The sequence below is a fragment of the Pelodiscus sinensis genome, chromosome 33, assembly GCF_049634645.1.
Source record: "Pelodiscus sinensis isolate JC-2024 chromosome 33, ASM4963464v1, whole genome shotgun sequence".
In the NCBI taxonomy this organism is placed as follows: domain Eukaryota; kingdom Metazoa; phylum Chordata; order Testudines; family Trionychidae; genus Pelodiscus; species Pelodiscus sinensis.
The window spans coordinates 1,897,254-1,914,107 of NC_134743.1; the positions used below are offsets into that span (position 1 = coordinate 1,897,254).

At 56.9% G+C, this 16,854-nt stretch overlaps 1 protein-coding gene across 1 annotated transcript; it reads left to right on the plus strand.

Annotated features, from left to right (window-relative positions):
* The first annotated feature begins 330 nt into the window (after positions 1-330).
* On the plus strand, positions 331-4,023 carry LOC142823339 (maestro heat-like repeat-containing protein family member 7). The gene is made up of 10 exons (XM_075914270.1): positions 331-431; positions 751-873; positions 1,409-1,476; positions 1,594-1,699; positions 1,968-2,063; positions 2,229-2,333; positions 2,712-2,847; positions 3,077-3,171; positions 3,420-3,572; positions 3,930-4,023. The coding sequence occupies exons 1-10, from the start codon at positions 366-368 to the stop codon at positions 3,945-3,947; spliced, it is 966 nt and encodes a 321-aa protein (XP_075770385.1). The 5' UTR covers positions 331-365; the 3' UTR covers positions 3,948-4,023.
* Positions 4,024-16,854: the final 12,831 nt, after the last annotated feature.

Below are 16,854 nucleotides of genomic sequence, written 5' to 3' on the forward strand. Positions count from 1 at the left end.
CCAGCTGCAGCCGGGCCACCTCCTGCAGCCGCTCAGACCCAGGTGAGGGGCCGTGAACACGCTGGGCCCAGGGGCTCACCCAGTACCCGGGGGGAGGGGCAGCCCCAGTGTCTGCCCCACAGCCAGGGCAATGGATGGGGGCGGGGGCTGCTTGGCTCTCTTGTTCCTGGTGGGGCTCTGCTGAGGGCGTTGGCAGATGTGAGGGTGGAAGGGGGATGGGTCCCTGCGAGGGGCGTGTGGGGCCCAACCTGCCCTGGGTCCCTGACATGGGGGCGCGTGACCCCTGCTGGCCGCTGGAGTCACCCTGGTCCCTTCCCTCCCGCACAGAGCCCCCCTGCGCCTCGGCGGAGCTCTGCCAGGAGCGGATGGACTCCCGGGTGGAGGAAGGGGCCATCTATGACATCGAAGAGCAGCTCCACACCCGGGACACGGTAGGAACCTTCTCCACACGGGGGGGGACCCGAGATTGTCCGGCCCCTTCCCAGCACGGCCCCCCCCCCCCCTCCGGGAGGGGCTTGTCCCTGGGGATCCCCCTGGGGCCCCTTCTCCTGCATGACCTGGACCCCCCAAGCTGGGGGCTCTTGTCATGCACCAGCTGGGCCCCCACAAGCCTGAGGCAGCAGTTGGGGGGGGAGTGTGGGTGCTTGGACAACCGGCAGCTCCCACCTCCACTCCTGGGAGACCTGAGCCCTGCAGCTGTCCGTGGGGGGCAGGCAGGCCCCAGGCTCACAGACTCTCTCTGGGGTGCAGAGCCCAGCCGCCCTGCAGCGGTTCCTCTTGGCCATCCCCCTCGCCTGCCTCGCCGCCCTCCAAAGGGGCGAGGACACCCTGGCGCCGCGCTGCTGCAAGGACACCATGATGGCCAGGATCGTTGTAAGCGAGTCGCGGCAGCCGGGAGGAGGGAAGGGGATACGTGGGGTGGACAGGGGTCTGCCTGGGCCATGGCGGCGGGTGGGGGTGCTGGAAACGGGATGGGTGGAGCCAGGAGGGCTGGAGGTGGACATGGGGAGGGTGGGTGGGGATGCTGGAGGAGGGAGGGACACAGAAATGGGGCAGGTCTGGGGTGCCGGACAGGAAGGGGGATTCGGGACAGGGAGGGGTCTCCCCGGGCCATGGGGGGCTGGAAGGGAGCCGAGCGGGCTGCTGGGGATGCGCCTGGGGAGCAGGGATGAGGAGGTTCAGAGGCTGGTCACCAGGGCAGGGAGGGGCAGGAGACGGCCTGGGGACAAGGATTGAGCTGGTCCCGGTTTGGGAGGGGGGTGCTGGGAGGGGCCCTGTGTCGGGCAGGGGGGCTACAGGGCAGCGGGAGGCAGTGGGGTTGGATCCTGCTGGGTGGGGGCGCTGGCCGCGTGAGCGTCTCTTGGGGGCCCCAGTCTCACACGCCCCTTTGTCTCCTTGGGTCTCACAGGAGATCATGGAGGACTCGCCCCCCCCGCTGGTCTTGGCCGACTGCCTCAACGCCGCCTGCAGCCTCAGGTACCGACCCCCCCCCCCCCCGCCGACTCCCCCCAGAGCAGATCCCCTGGCCAGGGAGTGGGAAAGTCTCTGTCTCCTGCTGCTGAATTAACAGTCTCTGCCCCTCTCTCCTGCCAGCACCTTGCAGCCTCCCCTGTGGGCCCAGCTCCTGAGCCCCCTGCTGACGGCGGCCGTGGGACAGACAGTGTCTGGGGACTGGCAGCAGGAGCCCATCCACACTCAGGTACGTCCCTCCGGGCCCTGCTCCCGGGCTGGGCTGGAGCTCCAGAGAGGAGGGGGGGGGCAGAGGGCGGGAAGAAGCTGCAGGTTTGGATCCTTCCCTCCAGGGTTCCCGTTGCTCTCCCGGGGGGCCCGTCCCTTCCATGCCCAGCCTGGGCTCCTCCCTGCTCTGCGAGGCGGCTCAGACCCTGCTCAAGGCTGCACCCCGGAGCCAGCGGGTGGCCTGGATTCCCCAACCCCCCTCTGACCCAGGGCTCCCCCTTGTCTTGCAGCAGTTCATCCGGGCCCTTCCCTACGACCTCCAGGCCCTACTGGCGAGCCTCCTCGCCGAGTCCCCAGACACCGCCCGGCTGCAGCTCATAATGGAGGTGAGCCCCGTGGGGGGGACGGGGCCATTGTCCCTGCTTCCTCGGGGGGGGGCCGAGAGAGGAGCAGTGTCAGTGGCTGGGGGGGGCACAGTCCGAGAGGAGCCCCAGGCTCTGCCCAGAACCGGCACCTCCCTACGGGTCCTGACCTGCCTCTTTCCCCCCCAGCACCTGAGCCCGTGGCTGGAGTCCCGCCTGCCCCAGGAGCGAGCCAGGGCCCTTGGCAGCACCACGGCCCTGCTGGGAGTCGCCACCACCCTCCCGGGGTTTGACGTAAGTGACCTCGGAGCCGGGGGGTCTGGGGCTGCAGGGCGCGGGGCTGGGAGCGTCCCCGGGAGGCAGAGGCAGGGCCGGGAATGGGCCGCGTTCTCCTTTCCCCGGGGAGGGGCGACCCTGGGCCCTTCAGGGGGGCTCTTGAGGGACTGTGCCTGGGGACTGGGGAGTGGCCGTCAGTGGATCCCCTTGTTCCACCCCCGGAGTGACCCTTCAGTCGGGGCCATTGCTCAGGGTTGTCTCCTCGCAAGGCCGGCCCCGCCCCGCCCCGGGAGGTGTCTCTGTCCGTCCCCCGAGCTCAGACCCGCCTCGGCGGCCGTTTGCATGGGACGTGCAGCCCCAGGATGCTGAGGGACCCCCCCTCTTCTCTCCCCTCAGAACTCCGCCGACTGGCCGAGGATGGGTCACCACGTGGCCCAGCTGGGCCTTTTTATTTCGGACCCATCCGAAGACGTCAGCCGGCTGGCCCGGGAGGGGGTGCACAGCCTGTATCAACTCCTCCTGCACCACAGGGGTAAGGAACCCAGCTGGGACCTGGGCCCCAGGGACACCCTGAGGGTGCCGGCGGCGGGGGGAGGGGACCCAGCCCTTTTCCCCCAGACTGGCCCAAGGGGGGATGCGTCCCTCTGTGTTCCCCTTCTGCCCCCTGTGCCCCTCCATTTGCCCAGGGATGCCTGCAGGGACCCGTGGGAGGGGAAGGGCTCAGACCTGCCAGCAGAATGACCCTGTTGTGTCTCTTGCAGGCCTCAACATCCACCAGGCAGAGGACCTGTGGTGCAGACACTACTACAAAGAAAGATGGGTCCTGGCTCACAGCAACAGCGTGAGGGTGGGAGAGGTAAGGACGCGCTGCCAGGGCAGGGCAGGGCTCGGGGGTGGGGCTGGCTGGGGCCCTCGTGGGGGTAGGAGGGTCTTGGGGGCAGGAGGAAGCTGTGACCTGGGGCAGGGGTTGGGGTGCCGGGTGAGGAGAGCGTCTGGGTGCAGGGTCTGGAAGGGAGTTTGGGGGAGGAGGAAGCTGTTTTAGCCCCAGGAGTTGGGGCCGGGCTCTGGGCCGTCAGCTGAAACCTCCTGTGCTCTTGATTTCAGGTCTTTGGGCAGCTCTTCACACCAGAGCAGGAGAACTGCTTTTTGGACAAGGCTCTGCTCGCTGCCCGCTCCCCCCTGCGGCGCCCCAGCCAGGCCGGGCTGGTCCTGGCCCACGCCCTGCATGGGCAGGCCCATCAGCTCCTGGAATACATGGTGAGCAGTCGGAGCAGATCAGGAGAGTGGGGCAGGGCCAGGGTCTCCTTCCCATCCCCTCAGGGAGTCCCCCGCCCCTTTCCTCAGGCTGCCCCCACCCCACGTCCCTGCTGGCAGAATCCCTCCTGCCCCTGCGAGCGTCCCTGGGGGTGGGGGAGGCTCTGAACACAGAAACTGTCCTAGGAGGCGGGAGGGGGCCGAGGTGTCAGGAGCTCTGGGGGGGGGGGGGTCAGGAGCTCACCCTGCGGGCCTGACGGGGGGTGACCAGAGAGCAGGGGGGAGGAGGGTGGAAATGCTGGGGGGCCAGTTCCCCTGAGTCCCCAGGGATGAATGTGACGGATTCTGCTTCCCTTGCAGCAGGAAGACACCCAGTGAGAGCAGCAAGAGCTGAGGAGCCAGCAGCTGCGTCCCCCTCCCCCCAACCCTCCCAATTGTATAGAATTGTATTTACATTCTCATTAAACAATGTTTCAAAAAACATTTGGATCAGGCTTGGTCAATAATTTGTAATGGGGGGGCCATTTTGGCAACTGATCAAGGGCCACATTTCTACCGAGGGCTTTGGGGTCTGGGACGGGGTGGTTGGGTGCAGAAGGGAGCTTAGGGGTGGAGCCTGGGTGCAGGGGGGGGGGGTATGATCTGGGGCGGTGGATAGGGGTGCAGGGTCCAGGAGGGGGTATGGGCGCAGGAGAGGACTCTGGCCTGGGGGAGGGGCTCTAGAGGGGTGCAGGGTCAGGGAGGGAGCTGTGACCTGGGTGAAGGGGGAGCAGAAGGTTTGGGGGAGGGGGTGCGGGTGCCAGAGAGGAGTCTGGCCTGGGGGAGGGGTGTCGGGGGGGGTGCAGGGTCAGGGAGGGAGCTGTGACCTGGGTGAAGGGGGAGCAGAGGGTTTGGGGGAGGGGGTGCGGGTGCCAGAGAGGAGTCTGGCCTGGGGGAGGGGTGTCGGGGGGTGCAGGGTCAGGGAGGGAGCTGTGATCTGAGGGAATGGGGGACGCAGGTTCAGGTGGTCGCCTGGGACAGGCAGTCGGGGAGGGGACGTGGGCGCCAGGGGCAGGCTCTGGCTGCGGAGGTGCCTACCTAGGCAGCTGAGTATGGGGGAGCCCGACTGTCACCTGAGGGGATGGGGGAGCTCAATTTTCAACTGTGGGGAATGGAGGAAATACTGTGGAGTGGAGGGAGCGAGATGCGGGGGGCTGAATTGTTCCCGGAGGGGAGATCTCCCTGGCTTGGGGGGGGGGCGTTTCCAGCAAAGCCCTCACATAAGAGGGGGACAGACGGGGGGAGGGAGAGGACGGGGATGGGCAGGGCAGGTGGAAATGGGGAGGGGCAGGAGAAGGGAAGGGGGAGGAGATGGAGGAGAGCAGGGGATAGGAGTGGGGGCGGGGATGAGGAGCAGGACAGAGGCAGGGCAGTGGTGGTGATGGCTGAGCAATGAGAACAGCTTGCAGGGAGCTTAAAGCCAGCAGATGCTTTTCGGCAGAGTTGCCATTTGCCCTGGCGGCTTTGCCAGAATAGCTGTGCCAGCGGGGGGGGGCGGGAGGGGGGCTTTTGCCACACACCCAAGCCAAGCCAGCTGTGGCGGCAAAGCCTTGTGATGTAACCTAAGCCCTTGGCAAGGTCGGGATCAACCTGCTCTGACAATTTCTCGGACCGGCGGGATGAGAAACAAGGATCGTGCAGGGAGATGGGGATGACTAGGAAGCGAATCCAGGTGTGGGGGGAATATCCTGGGTTGGAGGGTCAGTCGATACCCCCGCCTGCCACTGTCTGCCGGGGCTCTGCCCGCAAGATGGAACCAACAGCTGAGTTTGCTTTTCTGCCCCGTCGTGGGCACAAAAGGCCCAGAGCAGCCTCCTGCTATCTTGGAGGAAAGGGGCCAAAGTTCAGGAAGCAGGTGCCAGGCTGGGCTGGAATCCGCGAGCGCCGCTTTTGCTTTGCCCTTCCTGGAAGCTGGGCTGCAGGTGAGTGGCGGTTTCATCTCTGCTCTTGGGGTGTTTCTTGTGGGTTCCGAGTGTGGATCTGAGAGGGGCTGCGCAGGGGCAGTGTCATGAACGAGCTGTAAGCGTTACAGCCCCTTCTGCGCAGGCTGGCTCCAGCCTCCCATCTGTCTCCAAGCCCTGGGGGAGAGGCGGGAGGCCAGCAGCATGGCCTAGTGGAGGGGGCAGGGGGTTGGGTGTAAGAACTCCCGGGTTCTAATCTAATGCCACCTAGTGACTAAGGCACAGAGTTGTGTGTTAGACCCTTGCTCCGCAATTCTGCGCTCACTCTCGCGCTGGTGACCTTGGAGAGGCCTTTCAGGTCTCCCTTTCCCTGTCCATCAAAGGCAGGCAAGTGCGATGTAATGCCCTGGAGCAAGTGCTTTGGGACGTGTCGCACAAGTGTGCCTGGCTCACAAGCGTGTCAGCACAGCTGTGTAAAAGCGTGACGAAGGCTTTGAGATCGATGCCGAAGGCTTGTGAGGCTGTGGCTGGCCAAGTGACAGGGAAATGAAAGGTCAGAGTTTGGTCAGTTAGATTTTATGGTAATACACTGAGACGAAGCACTTTGGGCGTATATACGATAATGTCTTTCCAAGTGCATTAGTTCAAGCCGTGTCCTAGGAGCCAAGAGGTGAGACAAACATGCTTGGTCCTGTCTCAGTGCAGGGGTGGACTAGATCAGTGCTTCTCGACCAGTGGTACGAGTCCCCTTAAAGGTACTCAAGAGATGTCTGGGGGACACGTCAACACAACTGAAATTTGGAGAAAACTGAATTTTAGTTTTCAGTTTGACAGCGCTTTATTCTTTTTGTACCTTTTACACCCAAAAATGCCATTGCCCGCCCGGCTACGATGCAGTTGTTTAAACAAATGTGTTGCAACGGTAGAAAAAAATTGTGTGTGTCTGAAAACTGTAGGTACTGGGGGTACTTACACATTTTTTTTAAAGGGGGTACATTATAAAAAAAGTTTGCGAAACACTGGACTAGATGACCTATCATGGTCCCTTCCACTTGAACTTTTCTATGATTCTGTGACAGGGGTGGGTGATAATTTTCAGAAGGGGGCCACTTAATGGATTTTCGTATGGGGTCATAGGCCGGCTCCACCCACAGAAGGGGCGGAGCCTGAGGCAGAAGGGGCAGTGTTGTGGACTAGCCCACCCTCAGAGTTCTCCGCGGCTGAGGCTTTCAATTAAAAGCACAGAAAAGAGCTCACAGCTTTGCCACTACTGGCAGCTGTCCAGCGTGGCTACAGCTTTTTAAAGGGCTCGTGGCTCCTGCCCCTGCTGTAACCATGAGCCGTGAATCATTTAAAATTGGATCCTGCTGCCTGAGTCCCCACTTAGAATTCGGCGGCATGGGCAGCAGGATCTAAACAGAAAGCGGCCAGATCACAGTGTTTGGTAGGTTGCATCTTACCCAGCCCTGTTCTCTGAGCTGGTTTTGAAACCTCCGTGTCCTCCTTATGGTCTGACAGCTGCAGTTTTACTGCCTGTCTCTCCTCTCATGGCCCAGCCTAGCCGCAGCTAATGGACTAACTCAGGTTAGCATCACCTGCCCTGTCTTGGTGACTCTTCACAGCTGAACGGCCTATAAGGCATCGTGCTGGTCTTCTGATCTCTTGGTGACTCCTCTGCCTTCTGTTTATTTCTTTCTCCCTAGCTGGCCGATCAAGTCAAGCCCTGTCAGTGCGTGAAGGCCCCAGGAATTACGAGTGCGATGGTCTCCCATGCCCAAGGTAATCGGCTGGCTAGTAATGGATGGACTGCTTGGTTATCAGGTTAGGCTGCACAAGCCAGGTCTATGGGACCCTATGGCCAGCTGGCACCTGGTTCACAGCTGTACTAATCTGAAAATGGCTGGAAGACACCACCATCATTAGGCTCCAGAGTCAACAGCACTTGCTCCTCTTGGAGCTACTTGTCCGTGGCAGGCAGCACAGCTTAGCAGCTCATTGGGACGTCTCCTTTCTGTTGTGAGATCTGGGCACTTTAGAATGGCTGTAGCTATTGAAAGCAAAGGTGCACAGCTATAGGCATGGGGGTTTCCAGCTTTATTCACCTAGGTGGCTGATTCCAGGAAGCAAGGGTGTGTGTGTGGGGGGGAGTCCTGTACAGAGGGTTCCCTGGCCCCTCTGCTTCCATGGCTGTGCAACTGCCACCAGGTGGATTAGAACCTGGGACTTTTGGAGCTTAGGGCAGGAGCTGCTACAGCTTGAGTTATAAGTCAGTTGCCTCTCAGCATAGGCTGAAGAGCTCCCTTGTAATAATTGCTTGCTGGAAGTGGTCTCAGTGCCACTCCATAGGATAGTGACCCACATCAGGTGGGTGGGTTACAGCTGCAGGCCTGCTCCCAGCATGCGGATCTGCTCTCTGGGCGGCGTCTATAACTCTGTGGCTGCAGCCCTGCTCCCAGCATGCGGATCTGCTTTCTGGGTGGCGTCTACAACTCTGTGGCTGCAGCCCTGCTCCCAGGACTGGATCTGCTCTCTGCCCATAGGCGTGCGCAGCACATTTCATTAGGGTGTGCACCCAAAGAATGTTTTTAAATGTACTCTTTGACCCCCATTAGCCACGCCCCCTGACTCCCATTAGCCACGCCCCCTGACGCCCATTAGCCAAGCCCCCTGACCCCCATTAGCCACGCCCCCTGACTCCCATTAGCCACGCCTCTGGAGGTAACACTTTCAGGGCAATATGGACACATGACCAGAAATAAAAGGTGTCATGTGACCTCCCCCCCCCCCAAGGACTTTTCCCACCATCCTCTTACCAATAGGGATTAGTTTGGCCCTCACCAAACCCCCCTCATGCAACGATCCTGCAATTGCATTAACCCAACGTGTGAGACATTAACTCGGGGGGTGGGGAGGCTGGGGGAAGTGTTCCCTCTAAGAGTTTCCTCCCATGAGCACAATACATTTTGTGTTGTGCACCAGTACTGAGTTTGTGGCTTGTTTGGATGTGTCAGTGTGGCACCTAGTTATTAATATCTTATGAACCACTTACCTGTCCCCTCTGCTGCCCTGACACACTTGATCCTGGGCAGGGGGGAGGGAGGAAGAGGGACTGGCTGGGGGGGGGGGGGCAGGAACTGGCTGGAAGGAAGAGGGGATGGGAAGCAGCTCTGGGGGGGAAGGGCCAGATCCTGACCCTGGCCCCCCCTTCTCCCTCCCCGAGGCCAGTCATGCTGCCCCTGACCCCCCCTTCCTCCCCGAGGCCAGTCATGCTGCCTCTGACCCCCTTCCTCCCTGAGGCCAGTCGCACTGCCCCCGATCCTGACCCCGGCCTCCCCTTCTCCCTCCCCGAGGCCAGCCCTGCTCCCCAGCTCAGTGCGGGCCCCTGCTCTCTCCTTAGCTCAGTCCCACTCTGCCGACCCTGGCTCCCTCCTGGCTCCCTGCTCTGCCAGTCAGGCTGAACTGGGACTTTAGCCTCTCCCCGTTGTTCCTGGGGACTGTCAGTCTCAGGATCTTGATCTCTCATTTCCCCTGCCTTTCACTGAGTTTCAGTAAGGAGCTAGCGGCAATAATGCCTCTACTTTTTCCCCCACTCCTGTGCGGAATACATTTTGTTATGTGCACCAAGGCATGCACGGATGTGCACTGTTACGTCACGTGGAGTTTCACAGCATGGGAAGAAATCAGTGGAAATACAGAGAGCTTGAGTAGTTGCAAGTGTCCATTTTATTGCATAGCACGGAGCTAGCTAGAAAAAACCCAAACCAGCTGGGCTGACCCCCAGTGACCTAACGCAGTTACTATAACAACAAGATCTATGTCTACACCCAGTACACCACATGCACCACCACTAGAAACACATGCTACCGGCTAGCAAACTGGGCAGCATTTGAATGTCTCCTGGCTGGCCGCCCAAGAGCTCAGCTTGCAGGGAACACTGGCTAACCGTCCCCTTCCACCTGGAGAAGGGAGAGACAGGAAAGCAGCAACAGAGCATCTGCCTGGGGGAAGCCCGAATCCCATGCAGGAGTGGAGCCCTGTTCCTTGTTCCAGGCCCTTGCTAGAGTCCCCTCCCGTAGCTGCAGCTATGGCCGGCAGTTTTAAAAGCGGACTTACGCTGGCCCTGCAACCCGAGCGACTCTGTCAGTGGGTGCTTATCACTCCATCACCTCGAGCTGTTTAACCAGCTTGTTTAACCAAGGAGGGAGGGAAAGGGAAACCTTTGGCCATTTGAGGGTTGCGTGCCAATGGAGGGAAAGGGGATGGATAAAAAGGGGCTGAGCACACGGTACTGCCTCTTTTTAAACCCAGGCCCAAAGATGTCCTGGAATTCTGGGCCACTGGCCTGAAGGAGATGGTCAAACTGCCTGGCAGCTGGACTTTTGGAGTCTTGTTATTCCTGGGCTCCTGGTAGCGATGGCTCCCATTCCAGGGGATTCCTGCCAGGTAGTTTACCTCAGACAGCAGCTTTTACTCCCCCGTGTCACTTCTCCCGGTATCTGAGACTTTGGTCATGGGGATCAAGCATTTAACATGATTCCAAGAGGAACCGGATGGTTCATCTAGCGAGCCAGGCTCACCGATATTTGAGTAGTTAATAAAAATCCCTAGTTGCTGTGTGTAGGTCTAAAAAGGGAAGGTTAGTATCATTAGTCTTATTTTACAGACAGGGAATAACCTCTCCAACCTGTGGGAGAGGCAGGAATAGAACCCAGGTTTCCTGATACCACAGTCAGGGCTTTGTTACCAGGCTACATCCTGTACTAGAAAGGATGGGCCTGAAGCATGGGCCTGGTGTAAGGCCTGAGGCCTGAACCAAAGTAAGCAAGAGTTAGCTGAAGAGAAACAGGCAGGTCGTGTCAAAAGCAGACGGTTGCCTGAAAGTCTTGGGATTTAACCCTAACTGTCTTGCCTGGAAAGGTTGAAACCATAGACAAAAGGTCCTAGAAAGTCTCCAGGAATGCTAGAGAAGCAGGAAGCGAGTTGACAGGAGGCCAGGAAAGAAAATGGAAACAGAATTTGGGGTTTTGAATTGGAAGCAGTGATGTGCCTGTTGTGTGATCATGCCTGGAAGATGTGAATTAAGCCAGGAACCTGGGCAAGCAGAATCCAGCGACGTTCTTGGCTAGGGAAAGACTAAATCTTGGAACAAGAGAGATGTGAGTAGAACAGGGAATTTTTAGTCAGACGCTACTAGGTTATTTTCTTTATTTTTTTAGTTTGTTGGACTTCTTTTTGCTAAGCACATGTAACTATCCCCCTTTACCCTGGAACTCTTCAAACTGAATCCCAGGGAAGCGATTTTCTGTGTTTTAATCTTTCTTTTTCCAGTTTCTTTGTAACACCTAGCAACCAAGTAGATACGCTAAAGGGCAGTAGATATGCTGGAGGGCAGGGATAGGGTCCAGAGTGACCTAGACAGATTAGAGGATTGGGCCAAAAGAAATCTGATGAGGTTCAACAAGGACAAGTGCAGAGTCCTGCACTTGGGATGGAAGAATTCCTAGCATTGTTACAGGCTGGGACCGACTGGCTAAGCAGCAGTTCAGCAGAAAAGGACCTGGGGGTTACAGTGGATGAGAAGCTGGATATGAGTCAACAGTGTGCCCTTGTAGCCAAGAAACCTAATGGCATCTTAGGGGGCATTAGGAGGAGCATTGCCAGCAGATCTAGAGATGTCATTATTCCCTTTTATTTAGCACTTGGAAAGAAAAAAAGAAAAATGAAAACAAACTGTAATTTCTGATAGCTGTCCTCTTAGTCTTAGGCAGGTATACACAGACCTCCTATTACTTTCCAGGATACAAAATCAGATCATAGCCTTAAAATAGGTGATTATATTAAGAAAACAAAAAGGTATTCTTTTGTAAAGCTGACTTGGCTGCTAGGAGTTATAGCGCAACTGAGAAAAGAACAGATTAAAACACAGACAATTGCATCCCTGGGATTCAGTTTAAAGTTATAGTGGGGAGAGGAGGGGATATGGATTTAGCACAGAGGAGTTTAACCAAACAACAAAACAAAAAAATAACCTGATCGCATCTAAATAAACATTCTCTATCTACTCAAGGATCCACACTTCCAAGGTCCAGTCCAATTCTAGGCCCAGGTATTCTTTTTTTTAGGCATGATGTCCCTGCCCAGTTCAATTCATCCCCCCCCTCATCCCCTTCCACAGCTCCAGGATTAAACTCACAAAGAAAAACAGCAGACAGATTCCCTTTTAATGCAGATCTGAACTCTTTCTTCTCACTGGTGCTAGTGGCTCTCTGCCAACACTTTCTAGCTAGCTAGGTTTAACCCTTTAGTCACTGAATACTGGGATGTTCAGAAAAGAACAGTGGGCCTCCCATCCATCACAGAAGCGAGACAGCCTCTTTACTCCTGCTCAAGCGTTTCCTGTTTATACATCCCAGAATTACAATAGCTTTTTAAGCCCCAACGCCACAATGGGAGCTCATGTTCTGCTGATTACCCACCATGACCTCTACATCTCTTTTCCCCGCCCTGCAAGTCTGGCCCACAGAACCATGGGAAGTGGCATAGGCTAGCCTGGGCCAGGGCAAAGGAACACGTGGGCCTTTCTCTTCTCCATCTCTCCCTCTGCATTGCACAGCAGGGCGCAGGAGTGCCAGGGGGCTCTGTGGACGCTGTTTGGCTTAATGCCAGCGAAAGCAGGGTCTACAGGAGTACTTACGGGCTCCTAGTGTTAAGAGCTGTGATGTGGTTGCCTCAGCAGCGTGGCTCAGTGCTTCTGTTCTTGGAGCTCTGGTGTTATCAGTGGTCAGTGCAGGTAACGCAGCCTGCTCCTGCTGCAGATCTCGCTGTTATGCACAAAGACCGACCACAGACACCGTCTGGTGACAGAGGCACTTGGCCAGGTTTATAGCCGTGTAGTCACAGATCTAGTGCCCTGGATTTGCGGTTACGCGTGCACCAACTCATGAGTGCCCCAGGACGAGGAGCAATTCAGTCAGTAAGTCTCTGTTGTCCCTTCGGCCATGCAAAGGGGGTAAGGCCAGGCACCCCAATATTTATAGCCTAAAATAAACTTGTCTGGTTTCGGACATTTGTTTGCTCCCTCCCCTTGTACCTAGTACCTTGAACGGAAAAATATTAGAAGAGACACTGTTGAGCATCCACTGCGGATGCGCTCGGTGAGGCTAATCTTCGTGTTTTACCTCATCCCCGTTGCAGGGTTCCAGACCAAGGAGGATATCTACTGCCTCGCTTTAGCGAAGGCCCTGTACACTGTGCCCACGCCAGTGACTGCTGGGTTTTATGCACCATGGGGACATTGCAAAAACCTGCTCTTACACAAAATCAAGGGTGAGTACTGCCCCGGGGAACGTAAGACGGGGAAGGAACCTTGTGGGGATGGGGATTAGTGGATGACAACTATCTCCAAAGAGCCAGAGCCACCCGTACTCATTTGCCGATTATGCAATCGCATAGGGGACCTGAAAATTTGGAGCAGCACTGGGTTTTCATGTCCACTCCACCCACCTGCCTCTTCCTATCCATGGTCTGTGGCTCTGCTTCCTCCAGCAGCAGACGTTCTAGAAGATCTAGTTAATTTACAAGTGACAAAGTCTGCTCGAGCTACTGGCAGAACATCAACGACATGGTAATGAAGCCATTTAACAGGCATTTGCCAACCTCTGCTAAATGTTTGCTGAATTTACTGTGAGAGTCGACAGGACCTTAGTTTAAAATGTGTTTGTTTATTAGTGTGTGGATGAGGATTATAAAATCACATCGCTAAAAATTCAACATCCATCTGGGCTGCTGTTGGGCAGATGGGCACCAGTTTAATAGTACGGCGTAGGATCCCATCAATCCTAAGGATGGCTTTGCCAAGAGCTACCCATTCTTGATTGCTTCCCAGAAGGGAGGGATTGTGAAGCTGGAAGACCCTTCAGGAGGAGAGATTTAAGGCACTGCCAGGTACCTAACATATCTTCCTCTTTTATCTCAGAGAACATGGAAAACGAATCGAAGAAGAAAGACCAGGAGGAATTTCAGCGGACGCAGAAGATGCAGCGTGACAACACTGGCCGGGATCTACTCAAGCTCCTGTTACTCATGATCTTCTACCGGCCGGTCCTGACGGAGCAGCAGAAGTGGAGAAGGAACGTGAAACACGTCTTCATCCATTTCAGCGCCTGGGAGTACGCGGGCTGCGACCAGCTCTGGGCAGGCCTCATTACCACACTGTGCGACGGCATCGAAAGCCACTTTGGTCTCCTACCCATGAGCATTTACAGGACCATAGACAGGAAATGTAGCATCATCGAAAGACCAGGGGATCAGGAATGGGTTAGCAAGAAGTTCCTCTTCCTCCCGCTGTGGGTGGCTGTGATCCTTTTGATCATGGTAGCTATTGGGGTGGGTGGTCTCCTCCTAGTGTTTGGGATCCCCATCGGGGATGCCTCAGGAGACGCCATAGCTGTCGTGGAAGGCATTGGGGTGACGGCTGTCAGCGTCTCTGCAGCAGCTGCCATACGGCTCACTATCACAGTGGTACGAAACATTATTGTCACCCAGAAGAGCCAGCTGGAGAGACAGATGAACCAGACGGCTCTCAGCGCATAGCTGGGCTTCATGAGCTTCGTGAAAAGCGAAGTCAGGACAATCACTGGGTTCCTGAAGTACATGGAGATCTTCCAGCGGCGGAAGCTGCGGGTGGTGCTGGAGATCACCCACTTGGATACATGCAGCCCTGACAAGGTGGTGGGCGTCCTTGATGCCATGAACATTCTCCTCTCAGACGATGACGCCCCTTTCATCTCCATCCTGGCTGTTGACTCCAGCATCATTGTCGACTGCGTGGAAAGCTCCAAGTATATGAGAGGTATGGCCAACAACGGCTACGAGTTCTTAAACCGCATCGTCACCCTGCCCTTCTCTGTCCCTCGGATGGACTGCGACACCAAGCGGAGGCTGATCAGGAATATCATCGCGCGCAAGGAGCAGCTAGAGGCAGAGGTCGGCTTCCGGCAGGATGGCAAGATGGAAGCCAGCTCTGACTTCCTCAACATCTCTCGCTACCATTCGGCCAACCACGATGCCCAGAATCCAGTTGCAGAGGACAGCCAGATACCTCTCATGGTTGGAACCCCAGCGCTGGGAACCGGCAGCTGCGGGAAAGGTATCCGAGCCAAAGACCTCATTCAAGATGCTTTCGACTACCTCCTGGATGACGCCTTGAAGGAATTCATGACAGACAACGTGGTGCAGATGCGGCGCATCGTGAACACCGTCACCATCACCATCAGGCTGCTGGCAAGTAACATCCCCAAGGATGAAGTGTGTCCGAAGAAGGTGGTGGAATGGGTGCTCCTTGCCAACCAGTGGCCGTGCCGTCTGAGCTGGCTCTTGCAGTGCATCGAGGATCAGGAGCAGAGGAGCCCAATGGGCAGCTGCCATGGAAGCCCGCTCCGCCCCGACATGTCTCTGTGGGAGGTCTACGAGAAGTACATGGAAGAGCTGGACATGCTGAAAGGCCAGATGGAAAAGCTGCTGGAACTGGACCAGGATCCCGAGCTGTTCCACACTTTCCTGTGCGGCAGGTTTCGGGTGGAGGAGGCCCTCTTCTACCTCCCCTTCACGGTCAATTTGGACCCATCCCTGAAAAGACAGATGGAGCTGCAACGTGGCAGCCACAGACTGAAACGGACAAAGAAATTCGACAAGCTCAGCACCTGCACTCTGCTGGGTATGACGGTGGAGGATGTCTGCCGAGAGGTGGGTCACCCTTGGGTTTCCTTCCTTCGAGCAGGGCCAGCTGTCGATAGAATGTCCATGCCTCTTCATCGCAAGAAGAAGGTCATTCATGTGACAGCAGCTGCCCACAGATGATGGCTACAGGCAGAGCCATCTTTGCAAATCGTGGGGCCCTGAATAATTGAGGGCCCTTCTGCAGGATTGCCTGGGCCTTTTCCCCTCATGCAGCTTCTGCTGGAGGTCTGGTCGTTCCTACTACCTCCCTACCCCAAGCAGGGCTCAGGAACTAGAGCAGAGTTGCAGATCCTCTCTGCTTGCTAGCTTGCTGCTGCTGCTGATTTGAACCCCGTAGCAGATTTGAACCTAGGCCCTCTAGGAGTGTGTCTAAACTACATGGCTCCGTCGACGGAGCCATGTAGATGAGGCTGATCGGCAGAGGGAAATGAAGCTGCGATTTAAATAATCGTGGCTTCATTTAAATTTAAATGGCTGCCGCGCTCTGCCGACCAGCTGATGATCAGCTGTTTGTCGGCAGATCGGGGCAGTCTGGACGCTTCCCCGTCGACGTGAAAGCCCTTTGTCGACCTCCCCGGTAAACCTCATCCCACGAGGCATCAGGGGGAGGTCGACAAAGGGCTTTCATGTCGACGGGAGCGTCCACACTGCCCCGATCTGCCGACAAACAGCTGATCATCAGCTGGTCGGCAGAGCGCGGCAGCCATTTAAATTTAAATGAAGCCGCGATTATTTAAATCGCGGCTTCATTTCCCTCTGCCGATCAGCCTCATCTACATGGCTCCATCGATGGAGCCATGTAGTTTAGACACACCCCTAGAGGCCTCGACAGCTGGAGCCATGAAGGCAGCTGGCTCCCAGCTTAGGATGTAGAGCTCCCTTGTTCTTATCTCTGGCTGTAAGAGGTCCAATTGCCACACGAAGGGACAGTGAACCACACACACTAGGTGTGTGGATTACACTGCCAGCTGAGAGGAGCACGTGGGGGAGGGCGAAGGGAAAAGCCCTGCAGCAGACAGGACAGAGCGTCCCCAGAGACGAACCGGCAGAGGCATATCCTCAGACATACAAGAACACATGGCTGCTGCATTGGGGAACTCAAAAATTTGGTGCCCAAATTTTCCGGTGCCCTATGCAGCTACATATTTCCCATGGGCCTAGGGACAGCCCTGACTATGGGCCCCAGAGCTGGGAGAAAACTGTCCCACATAACTGGTGCATAACTGGAGGGAGAGGAGCGAGAACTAGTGGGGGTAGGATGTTGAGGGGAACAGGCGGTGTGGGATGGGGGCTTTCGGGGAAGGCACAGTGTGGGTTTGAGGCCTCAGGAGTAGGGGGGGCACATGAGGGGGAATGGGCAGAGTGAGGATGAGGGGGAAAGGGTGATGTAGGGGGCAAGGCCACAGTCCGGGCTCTGCTAGTTCCCCCACTTTCTGCTGCTCCTGACTCTTGGTTTTCACAAAAAATTTCTTCTTGGAACAACTCGGTTCCTTGCAGCTCTTTCCTCCAACCCCGAAGCCATTGGCTGGCTCTCCCCGGGTTCATCCTTTACGCTCTGAAGTGACTTGGGTCGGTTTTAAGACTGGGAGACCCGTAGCTGTCTGTTA

Coding starts and splice junctions, on each gene's coding strand:
- LOC142823339 (XM_075914270.1), top strand. CDS start 366: ATGGACTCCCGGGTGGAGGAAGGGGCCATCTATGACATCGAAGAGCAG. Junction 1,700..1,967: donor AGGAGCCCATCCACACTCAG/GTACGTCCCTCC, acceptor CTTGTCTTGCAG/CAGTTCATCCGGGCCCTTCC. Junction 2,334..2,711: donor CCACCCTCCCGGGGTTTGAC/GTAAGTGACCTC, acceptor CTCTCCCCTCAG/AACTCCGCCGACTGGCCGAG.